The following is a 12357-nucleotide window of genomic DNA, read 5'->3' on the forward strand; positions in this document are numbered from 1 at the left end:
TGGAGAGTCTCCTTCTAGTTCAACAACCCTCGCTGAATGCAGCGACAGACAGTTTCCCTGGAGATTCTGACTGCAAAGAACTGTGCATCCCTAGAAAAGTCAAGGGAATCCCTGGGTGCCTCTGGGGCCATGTCTCTGGGCCCCCAACACAATCCGCATAACCTTGCAGACCCTTTGTAAATACTTTACAAACTTTCCTCTGAATTCTAGAGAATCAGATGAATCTTGGCTATGCTCCTTTGAGACCTGAAGTTCAGCCTGCAGGCAGGGGAGCTGACAAGGTACCCTTTTCAGACCTGGTTCCAGGCCCCTCTGTCTTTGATGCCACATAGCCAGAATAGACTTTCTTAAATAGCAAGAACGAGCCAAAGGAGGCAGAAAATCTTTCCAAAAACCAAAGGCATCCCTCTGTGCATCCCTTGGCTGGAGCTAGCTTAACCCAGAGCCCAGACAGACAGGACCCCCACCTGTTTGCGTGGGGAAGCGGGGTGCAGGCAAAAAGCTCTGAGCCAGGAGCATAAAAACCAAGCCCGATTACAAGCCAGTCCAACTCTACAAGGCTTTATGAGCATTTACTAGACCAAGGAAGGCCCTCGCCAGGCCCCACCTACTCCACGGGCACCGAGATGAGAGATAAAGCCAGGCCTTGCCCTCAAGAAGTTCAGAACCCATCTCGGGAGACGGACAAGCTGATGACAAAGTGTGAAGCAAGGGAGTTGATAAGAGCTACAAACCAGAACCGCACAGGGGGATGCCTCCCCCTTATTGATGAGACCGAGCAGAAGTGACATTTGTGCCAGTCCCGGAGGGGCAGTTAGAATTTGGGCAATGAAGCAGTGGTTGAGAGAGAAGAACATACAGGAGTCACAGGTGGAGCCTGAAGAACAGAGAGAGAAGAGGCAGGGAGGGAAGTGGGAGAAGGCATGGGGCCCTGATGGCCAGGCCAGAGAGCATGGGTTTGATCCCGTGGGAGGGTGACAGGGAGCCACCCCCAGGGAGGGAAAAAGAGGCATGATGGAGGGGGAGCTGAGGGCAGGTGGCTGGCAGAGGCTGCGGTTGACAAGGGCCTACTTTAGGAAGCCAGGCTGCTGGAAGCCCGCCCTGGGCATGGAGAACAGGCCACTGGAAGCGCTCAGTCCTGACACAGACTCCAGTTGGGAGGGGCTGGACTCAAGGAAGGCTGGGGACGCCCCATGGAGAGACATGCAGTGGCTCAGGAGGTAGATTAGAGACTATGACCTTCTCTTGGTCTCTCGGCCAGGGTTGTCCTGGGCTGACAGAGGGGCTCTACGGGGGCCCCAGCTCGCCCTCAGCTCCCATCCACATCCCCAGTCATTCCCACCATCACCCCGCTGCAGTGTTCAGAGTAAGCCACCTCACCCTGCCCCGGGCACCCTCCTGCTGCCCCCCTGCACCCCAGCTCCCCAAGTGCCCTGGACACTGAGCCCACAAAAGCCCTTCCGACTCGTTTCATAACCAGCCCCAGTGCAGCACTCTGCCCTCCAACCCCACCCAACAACTCACCCATGCCCCGAGCCCATCATGGAACCCCACGCCCTGCCCCCGGAAATGCAAAAAACAAAAAAGGTAACCTGTGTATGTCAAGGTTGGAAGGAATCTCAGAGATCTAACCAAACACCCCCCACCCTTTATAGACAAGGAAACTGAAGTTTTAAGGGACGACCAGCCCCGCCCAGGGTCACACAGCCCAGTGGTGGCCCAGTCAGAACCCAGGTCTTCCAGCATCCGGGCGAGGACTCTGGCACCAAAGCCACGACCACGTGGGGCAGAAACCAATGAGGTGTGGGAGGCAGCGCGAAAAAGACCTGTGCTTATTGCCAAGGGGCCTGGGTTCAAGTTCCGACTTTACCATCTCCCCCATGCACCCAGACAGTAGAGCTTTGGACGGACGTGTCACTGCAGCTTCCTGGACTCCAATGACCTCTTCCATAGAATGGGTGTTTACTAATTCGGTGCTTTCAGGAGATCAAACAGGATAAAGGTGAAACAAGTGCTCTGTGTACAGCAGGGCTAGGAGGTCGGGACTGGGACCCAGCCGAAGCCCATGCAGGCGATTCCTTTACCCCACACCCCTCCCGGCACCAGCCCTACCCAGCCAGCCGCAGGTCAGCTGTTTCTCTAGAGCTGCCCACGGACCAGCAGAGCAGCCCTCCGGGGAAAGGATGCATTTCCACTGGATTTAAAACACCAATGCACACACGGCAGACCTACCCCGCTCCCCTCCCCCAGAAGCTGGAGCACAGCACTTCCTGTCTGGGAGATCAGAGGCCATCACGGGCCGTGGAGGAGGAAGAGGTGTGTGTGGAGGGGAGTCCTGCCCATCTGTCCGGGGTCCCCACCACCCATGCTAAGAAATCTGAGCACCAGAGCTTCATCCAAGGTGCACCAGTCCTTATAGAAAGCAGAGGCCAGATGTCTGGAGAGATGGTGGGGAGGGGTGACGAGTAGGGCCTCCTAGGCCCTACTGTGGCAGGAGAGGCCTCACCAGGGCACTCTGTCCTCCTAGGGCCTGCCCCATAATGTGTGACATCCACCCAGGAGACTTCCACAGCCCATCACAGACAGCAGTCACCCCGTATACTGGGGGTATAACATCTTGTCCCAGGAAGGGAAAGTAACCAGCTCAAAAGAGTGAAGCTAAGGGCTTCCCTGGTAGCGCAGTGGTTAAGAATCCGCCTGCCAATGCAAGGGACACGGGTTCGAGTCCTGGTCCGGGAAGATCCCACATGCCGCGAAGCAACTAAGCCTGTGTGCCACAACTACTGAGCCTGTGCTCTAGAGCCCGTGAGCCACAACTACTGAGCCCGTGTGCTACAACTACTGAAGCCCATGCGCTCTAGGGCCCGTGCTCTGCAACAAGAGAAGCCACCGCAATGAGAAGCCCACACACCGCAACGAAGTGTAGCTCCCGCTCGCCGCAACTAGAGAAAGTCCACGCGCAGCAACAAAGACCCAAAGCAGCCAATAAATAAACAAATAAGTAAACAAACAAGTAAAAAAAAAAAAGAGTGAAGCCAAGACTTGAATTCAGATCTCCTGGAACCCACATGCCACATTCTTTCCCTAAGCATACCTTGGGGCTGTGGTTCTCAAACTGTGGTGTGCATGAGAATGGTCTGGGGAGTTTTAAAAAGTGCAGATTCCTAAGTCTGGAGTAGAGGTGAAAGATCTGCATTTTAATAGGGGCCCCAGGTGACTGTGAGAAAAACACTGCCAGGAAACACCACAGACTGAGACATACACACACACACACACACACACACACACACACACACACAGTGTGTGGGCACAGTGGACACGCATGCCAGCACAGGACGGAAGTAACGATAAAGGCAGATGCTAGCTTTGGGATGCAGCCTAGCTCCTTATGTGTTGTATGACCTTGGGTAGGTCTCTTAACCTCTCTAAACCTGTTTCTTCATATGTAAAATGAGGATAAGAAAAGATTCCACCTCATGGGGCTGTCTTAAGGCTGCACAGAAATAGTATGTGTAAAAGCTCTCAGTACAGGACCTGGCATATAATAAACACTCAATAAATGGTGCTGTGATCATTGCCAGACTCAGTTCAGTGTGTTGAACGCCTCAGGGAAGGAACAGAATGCCAGGCATCAGGGGACCACAGTGAATAATTGAGCCAATAAGAGATGCCTGAAGGGTTGTACTAGAACCAGTGGGTAGAAGTAACAGGGACACAGATTTCTACTCCAAACAGGGAGAATTTTTTAACAGACTGGAGTTGCCCAATCATGAAACCAGCTGCCTAGTGGGCTGCCACTCAAGGATCCCAGCAAAAAAGATTAGATGCTCTCCAGGTGGAGATGCAGCTTCGGGGAAGGAAGAATAGGGATGGGGTGGCTAGATGATCTTGAAGGTGACTTTGGCCAGGTTCTACAGGTCAGCCCCTCTCCCTATCATGCTGGTTAATTAGTGCACTTGCACTTCCCTGATAGTTACAACCGTAACCTCCAGGCATCCAAATGGGATGGGAAGAGATCAGTGGTAGACAGAAGGCCTTATATCTTCCGAATAATTCATGACAAGGAGGGGGATGGAAGGGGTTGTCTTAAATCTGAGGCTTACAAACCCAGTGAAATCATATGCCTTGGAGAGTATATGCATCTGTCTACTTCTCTCAAAAGGGCTGGTTAAGAGGGGCTGGTCCACACCAACTTTTGAGAGGAGAGGAAACTGAGTCACAAAGGGTCTGGGTCCCTCAGGCAGCAAGAAGGCCCAAGCTCCAGGATGCAGACTGGCAGTCCAAGGCTGTTGTCCTATGAGCCAGATGCCTTCCATGCCTAACCTCACAAAAGCCTCACCACATCCCCCTGCGGTGGGAACTTTGAGCTCAGAGAGGTTAGGAAACCTGCCCAAGGACACACAGCTAATGAACAGCAGGGCTGGGGTTTTCCGGGCTCCAAAGCCTGTGTTTGGTATGTTTTTAACTCTCAGGTGTACCGTCTTAGGTCAAGAAAACAGAAAGGCATTTGGCTTTGACATTGAGGGGAAATAAAGATGATCATTAAAAAGGATGATCCTCATAGGTGACAAGCTACCTGCCTATCCACCCTCAATCAAAATTAATTTCCCCCCTAAGTAGCAAAAGAGGGCAGGAGAGGAGAGGCGCAGTTTCCATATGACTCAAGCCAGACAGCTCAAAAGAATAGACCGTTCAGAAACAAGAAAAGCCCACGGTGTTCCTACCAGGCTGGGGATTGGAACCTAGATGGCTTTGGTCCCTGTTCCCACTCTGCTTGCTCAAGATGTTTTCTGGAGGGTAGGGTTCCAGGCAGCCCAGGAAACAGAAAAGAGATCTCACTTCAATAACCCCGCCCCCCTGAAAATTGAGGAGTGGCTACTGGTTGAACAAAACAACACCCAAAACTTGGGTGCCCCGGGGTGCCTGGCTCCGGGCAGAGAGGAGTGGCTGCCCAAACATCAACCCCCAGGAGTAGATGAGGAAGGTCCGAGGTTTTGGGAGACAACTTGGAATTGTTAGGGTTGGGAGGCTGCAGAAAGCCCCCAGCCAACCCCCGCCGGCTGCGAGCCCCAGCTGGGGCTGCCTTCCTTGTAACACCGCGCGGTTCTCTCCCAAGGACCCAGCTGTCTAGAGAGGCGCCCAGGAAAGTTTAAAGGGTCAACTCACCACGCAAAGATCCTCGCGGCATAGGGGGCTGTAGGGTAGAAGAGGGGTAGGTAAAGCAAAGTCGCAGCCCACTCCTCAGTCAGGCACCACTATACCACCCATCAGGGTCCCCAGATCCCCTCGAACCCCGGATCCCTCTAGGACCCCCGGGGCCCCCTCATACCGACTCAGGGGGGCCTAGCTCTTACCTCTACTCGCCAGCCTGGCCGCTGGGCTCTGCCATCCCAAAGGCACCGGAGCCCGAGCAGCACAGGGCCAGAGTCACGAGGTGGCGAGGTCGCGGGGCGCAGGAAAGTTTCAGTAGCGCCAGCCAGGCGCAGCGGAGCGGAGCCGGCCAGGCAGGCGGCGGACCCCGCCAGGGAGGCGGCGGACCCCGCAGTAGCGCGCTCTGGCCGGCTCCGCGCCTCCGCCTGCGCCGCGGTGCTTGGGCTCCCGGGCTCCCCCGGCCACTCTGCCAGCCCAGCCCCGCCAATCGCAGGCCCCGGCACCCGCAGCTCCGCCCGCTGGGCCCGGACAGAGAGGAGGCGGGGAGGAGAGGGGAGGGAGCGCACCTGTTTGGCCAGTCGACCCCACTACTACCACCTGCCCCGAACGGACTGGGCAGCGCTGATCCCCTCGGCTCGCGGCACAGGCTCCCGGTCCCCACTTTTGTCCCGGATCTAGGCCGGGCCACACTCCCCCTCCCATCCCACACCAGCACGCACCCCAGATCTGGGCCGGGCCACACGCCCACTCCCCTTCCCCGGCTCAGCTAGCTTGCTGAGCCCCTCTGTGTGGCCGGACTGCGCTCTTTTCCCGGGATTTCAAAGGTAAAATCCCAGCTTTAGCCCAGGGACTATGCAGATACCAGACTGAGGAGTGGGCTGCGACTCTGCCTTGCTCACCCCTCCTCCACTCCACACTCTCCTCTCCCGCAAGGATCTTCGCGCGTCCGTTGACCTCTTAAACTTTGCTGTGCGTCTCGCCTTGATCTCCACCCGCGGGGGCCGTGGGCTGATGCTAGGTCCAGAGCTCCGGGAGAGGACGGCGGGGGGGGGGGGGGTGTCTAGGGTGGGGGTCACAGGGAGGGCACCTCCAGCCCTCCCATCAACAAATTATCCACCCCATCTGGGTTCGGGCAAACATCTCCAGAATGCTTGCGATCCGTTTCAGCAGGTTCCCCTATTTCTCTTGGGGTCACAGTCAAAATTAAAGCTGGACGATTTTACTGTCCCATAATCCAGATAGGAAGACTGAGGCCAAGGGGAGGCAAAGGCTTCTCAAACGAGGTGGCGAGACTAAGACTTTTTTCGAACCAAAGATGAGCTTGCAGAGAGCGCCTGACTCTTCTCCCCAAGCCCTGCTTGGGTTCCGATGCCTGCGTTCACCTTCCTTCGGCCCCTCCGCCACGGACCCGGGGTGGGGAAGGAGAAAGAGGCGCCAGCAAGTGCCTGGGAAAAGCGAGGGGCGCGCCGGCTGCGGCCCGGCCTTACCTCGGCAGCAAAGCGTGTCCTCGCAGAGCGCGCCGGCGGGAAGCCCCAGCAGCGGCAGGGAGGCCCAAGCGAGCGCGCGGGAGGCCGCGCTGCGGACTCCCATCCCGGACGGCCTCGGCCGCTCCTCGGCCCGCGGGCCTTCCACCTTCCGCGGCACCTGTGGGGACAACGCTGTGCCCGCGGCCTCGGCCTCGGCTTCGGGGGTGGGACGTGGGCCAGGCCCGGGGTGGGGACTCCCGGTGGGGTGGGACTGTCGCTGCCGGCTCCCGGCGAGCGTAGGTCGTGCTGGGCAGGGCGCTATTTTTAGCAAGAGCTGCTCTCCCAGTTGGACAGACAGAACCAGTTAATTCGACAGCTCAGGAAAGGCCTGCACTGGGAGCTCCCCGGAACGGCAGCCGCAGCTCCGCTGAAAGCTGATCCTTCGCATTCCTGCCTCGGGAGGCGGGAGGGCGGGAGGAAGCCTCTAATTCCTGAGGGAAGCCGCCATCCTCTCTCAAGGCAGCTCCTGGGTTCCAAGGGCACGCCCAGGACAGGGCTCTCTAGATCGACTCTGAAACCCGCGGGTCTTCCTCCTGCTGACCCCAGGCCTCAGACTTCCCATAAAATGCCCACCCGAGGTCCCACTCTCCCTACTGGTCTCCAGTACTGGGAAGAGTCCCCCAGAAATGGGATCTGGCACACACACTTCACTCAGGATCTACTTGCTGAAAGAAGGAAGGAAAAGTGAAAATTCTGCACCAGATGAGCTGGAGAATCAGGTAGAGGTCCTCAGAGCCTAGGCAAAATGGGATGGACAGAAAGGTGGCTTTGAAATCCTACAAGAACACCTTCTGTCTGTGTGACCTTGGCAAATCACCTCACCTCTGTGCCTCAGTTTCCTCTTCTGCATAAGGGAGTCTCAGGAACCCAAGAGACTGAGTGTGAGAAAGTCTTTGCAAACAAAAGCATGACATGGATGTTCATGTAATGAGAGATGAGAGGGACACAAGGATGAATAAGACATGGATCTGCTCTCAGGAAGCCACTAGCTCTTCTAATTCAAGGAGGTGCTAAGAGCCTAAAAAGGTACAACTTGACCGTATATTAGCCCAAGGATAGATAAATAGGCCAATGGGCTAGAACAGAGGCTGCAAAAATAGACCCACGCATATATGGAAACTTCATATGCGGCAGAGGTGGTGCTGCAGGCCACTGGGGAAAGGGTGGACTTTTCTATAAATGTTCTTTTATGGAACAACTGGATGTCCATGTTGGAAAAAAATGAGATGGAATCTCTACCTCACACCATGCATAAAACAAAATCAATTCCAGGTGGATTAAAGAAACTTAAATGCAAAACTTTTTAATAGGGAAAGTTTTCTTAAAGATACAAAAGGCTTTTGAGCTTAAAGGCTCAAACTATCAAGAAAAAGATTGATACATTTAATTAAAGAACATAACTCCCGTTTATCAAAAGAAGACATTTGGAACATGATATCCCAAACATACAAAGATCTACAAACCATTTTTTAAAAGAAACAAGAGAAAACTGGATCAAAAATATGAACAGGCAATTCCAAGAAGGGGAAACATGAATGTCCAATAAACATATCAAAAGAGATTCAGCCTCACTCTTAATCAGGGAAATGCAAAATAAAACCAGAGGAAAGTGTCATTTCACACCTGTGAGATTGGCAAAAAGCAAAGGGGAGGACAGCAGAAAGTGTTGATGAAGATGTAGAGCACAGAGAACTCTCATACGCTGCTGGTGGAGGGGAAATGGTACCGCCACTCTGGAGGACAATTTGACAGCATCTAGAAGTGACGCACACACCCTAGTGACCCAGAGACTTGGCTTCTGAGATAAATCTAGAGAACTTCTTGCTCATTGCAACCTCGTTATCCTAGTAAAGAATCTAAAACAGCCTCAATGTTTGTCAGTGGATGAAACGCATAAACAAATTGTGGATAGGGCAGTGAAAATCTATACTGCGGTGAAAATGACTAGAGATTCCTTATGAATCATTAGTGGGGGGATGGGGAGCAAGTTGCAGAAGATCAAATTGCATGATATTCATGTAGATTTCTAAAACATGCAAAACAAAATGATACCCTATATTGCTAGGAATGCACATATGTGGTAAAAGTATAAGGAAACTTAGAGGAATGATAAATAAATACACCATTCAGGAATTGTTTACTTCTGGGGGGAGAGGGAGATGGGAAGGATGATGGGAAAGGGCTTCCCTTAGATTGGTAAGGTTTTATTTCTTGACCTGAGTGGGAGGTACATAGCGTTTGACTTTTTTCAGAACATTTTTAAGGGTACAGAGCAAGCATGATGGTATAAAATATAAAGTCCACATAAAATCCACTCCTGCTCTGGACTTCAGTGTCCTTATTTGAATGATGCAGTCATCATACCTGTGAAGTGCTCAACACAAAGCCTGACTCATGGTGAGGTGCTCAGTAAATCTTAAGAACACGAATAGCCCGCTCCCCAGTCTCCACTGGGGCCCTTCATACCCTAGTCCCAGCCAGATGAGAGTCCCCCACTAGAGCACCGTCATGCAACCAGGTCTCCCAAACCCCCAACCTCTGACATGCCTTCATAAACAGTTCACTCTTCCTGGAATGCCCAGTCCTCCCCAGCTCTGCTGAGCCAAGATCTGTTTCTCCTATTACGATCCAGCTCTGGCATTGCAGCCCACAGGAAGGCCCTGTGAGGTCTTCATCAACTCTCCCAGGCAGTGGGTTCCCACGGCACCCGCCCACCACACTATCCTTGTTTATCACATTGCGGATTGTTGCACCTGGGTATGGATCCGTCTCCTCCCTGAGCTGACTACGAACTCCTCCAGGTCACTAACCTTGTCTGAGCTACCACTGCAGCCCCACCACCCAGACTCAGCAAGGTTTGTTGAATGAATAAAGGGGGTAAGTGGATCCAAATACTCAGAAACAAAAGAGGTCATGCCAACTCTCAAAAGGAAAGCAATCCCGCTATATAGAATGACTGCTTGGTCTTCATTGAGTGTTCTTGGAAGGTAATGTGACCTTTGGGTCAGAGAGACCTGGGTTCACATCTAGGCTGAGCCACTTGCCAGCTGTGTGACCTAGGGCACGCTATTACATCCCTCTGAGCTCGGTTTCTGTGTCTGCACAACCAGGATGTGACTAGGGCTGATTGCAAGGGGTTCTTGCAAGGATTCAGTGAGATAACAGAGGCAAAATGCACGGCCCCATTTTTGGAACAGGTAGCAATTATGTGAATATTGACCAAGAGGAAGATGTTTTCAGGGGAGGGTGGAAGGAACCCAAGTGGGTTACTATGAAAGTTGCACGGCTGGTGAAAGAAATGCCAGGGTGGGGTGTTGTCCAGTTCTGAACAAAAGCATGCACCTGGAGTCTGGCCCAGACTCTTCTGGAACAGTCAGAAGTCTGCTCCGGGTCGGTGCTTCTCGTGGTCCTTCCTCCTGTCCTTTGTCCTACCTCTGGGTATGGGGCTGCACAGCACTTCAGAGCCACAGACCCTCTTCCCTGTCCCCCCACATCCACTCTGGCCCCCCCAATCTGTTTTCACACGTAGCCCAGGGATCCCAATCTGGACCCGTCTTTTCCTTGCCAACTTCCATCTGTAGGGGCGACAGAGCCTGCGGCACCATCCCCAGGGACGCGTCCGAGGTGATTTACCAAATGCGTCTGCGCTCTGTATGCAAAACTCACATATGTCCACTTGTCGGGAGCTTCCATCAAGGCAAAGTACAGGCTGGCAAATTGCTTATAGTCTAGACTCTGCAAGATGAGTTGGCCGGTGTTACACGTTGTACAAGCAAACAGATATATGAAGTCGGCAGGGCTATGTGGTCACCGGAAAAGAACAATACTGTGCGCTTCATGGGCTCGGATGAGATTTTCTGAACTAATGAGCCAATCCTCTTTGATCCAGATCGCACTGGACAATGTAATGTTATCCTGGTGACATGGACGTTAGCCACTGCTGGCGCTTTGTCCCATGAAAATGGGCATTCAAGGCCGGAATCCCATCCAGCTTAAGGTCTGCCATCTCAGTGCTTCTCAGGAAGGTCACTGATGACCTCCTTGGTGGTAACACCAAAGGACACCCATCCATCTTGATCTCACCTGACCTCTTGGCCATACTTCACCCCTGGAAAATCTCTGGTGCCTTCTATCTCACCATCTTCTCCCAGTTTTTCTCCTAGTTCTTTGGTCACGTTGCCCTCTCCTTGGCTACCTCATTTTACTCTATTGGGCTACAAAAGCTGGAGTTTGAGATTGTCTGCATCCCTTTTATCCTTCCAGACTCTCTCTGCGGGCAACTTCAACTGCATCCAGACCCATGGCTTCAGCTGCTGTCCTTGTGCTGGTGATTCCCAAATGGTTATTTCCAGGCTAGTCCAGGCACTGGCTGTCATCTTTTGCCTGAACTTCCAATAAGAACTGAGCTGGCTCTCTGTATCCACCTGGGCCCTCTCCCCGTTGCCCCCTGTCTACGGGTCCTCCTTGTGAGGTTTTCAAAGCTCAGATCCAATCCTATTCCCTCTACCCTTGCTTGAAAGCTTTCAGTGGTTTCATGTCACCTTCGTGTGGCCTACCAGACCCTGGGTGGTCTGACCCCTGCCCACCCCTCCAGCCTCCTTCCTTGCCATCTCCCCTCTCTGCCTTCAGCCCCCCAGCCAGCTTCCAGGTCCCCAAATATGCGATGCTCCTTCCCATTACACAGCCGTTACACACGAGACTCCCCTCTCTGGACCACTTTCCTCTGTCCCCTCCCATCCTTGCCTCAGTTACTTCTTCCCATGGCAGCTTCAATGCCACGCCCTCAGGGAAGCCTTTTCGGGTTTTGCACACTACACATCCAGGGTGTTTATTGAAGTTGGTGACTGTACCTTTACTGTGTGACCACTGGATGCATGTGTTGCCATCCCAGGGCTGGACGTCCCTGAGCACAGGGACCATGGCCGGTTTCATTCATTGTTGTATCTCTCCCCACCCCCAGCAAAGGCCTCAGCCCATAGTAGGCGCTCCATGGATGTTTGTTGAATGAATGAGTGAATCCGAGTCTGCTTGCACACCTCCAGTGCTGGGCTCTGTTTATCATGGTTGGACACTGTCCGTTGCCAGAAATGTCTACATCTCTGCACATTGATATGTATATCAAGTGTGGAGTGCTTTGCCAGGTGCTTCGTGTGTTCTCTCGCTTAATACTCACAGCCACCTCTGCGGATGCTCAGAGAGTTTAAGCGACTGGCAGAACATCACATGGCATGGGAATACGCAGCCTGTCCTCAGACCCATGTCTGTCTGGCTGCAAATCCTGGGCTCTAGAGCCTATAATGCCACACCACCATTTTATAGTCGTACAAACCAATCAATGACTTAATCGCTTCTTCGAGCGGTGGGCCCTCACCCGGTGATGGAAGTGAGATTCAAAACCACCGCGACTGAGGTATCATAGAATGAACACCCAGGCCCACAGGCACCCCCTGGCAGGGGTGACATGGAAGGAGGGGGAGGGAAGGGAGCAGAGTGAAGCTTCGATCCAGTGTGTGCAGCGCCCTGAGGGTCACGGAGCATAAACAGTAAAACGTGTAAACCTCCCTTCCAGCTCAGAGGTGTTTGAGAATCAAATACGCAGAGAGAATGCAGCTGCAGTCAGACACTGTGAGTTACACTGAACAGGACGATGCTCTGGTTCCCAGGACAGGCCTCTTGGAGG

At 53.4% G+C, this 12357-nt stretch overlaps 1 protein-coding gene across 7 annotated transcripts in view; it reads right to left on the reverse strand.

The window, feature by feature from the left end:
* The window catches only part of DAB2IP (DAB2 interacting protein), a 194246-nt gene that overhangs the window by 163516 nt on the left and 18373 nt on the right, over positions 1–12357 (reverse strand). For 5 of the 7 annotated variants that reach the window (XM_068552327.1, XM_068552326.1, XM_068552329.1 and 2 more), the window contains exon 1: positions 6639–7014. The exons of 1 other annotated variant lie outside the window; for it this stretch is intronic. In XM_068552327.1, the coding sequence (XP_068408428.1) occupies positions 6639–6741 (103 nt within the window). In that variant the 5' untranslated portion in view covers positions 6742–7014. Of the gene's footprint in view, positions 1–5354; positions 5428–6638; positions 7015–12357 lie in introns of those variants that run through there. One more of the 7 variants, XM_068552330.1, reaches the window with a different exon arrangement.

This window comes from Eschrichtius robustus, chromosome 10, assembly GCF_028021215.1.
Source record: "Eschrichtius robustus isolate mEscRob2 chromosome 10, mEscRob2.pri, whole genome shotgun sequence".
NCBI classification, from domain to species: domain Eukaryota; kingdom Metazoa; phylum Chordata; class Mammalia; order Artiodactyla; family Eschrichtiidae; genus Eschrichtius; species Eschrichtius robustus.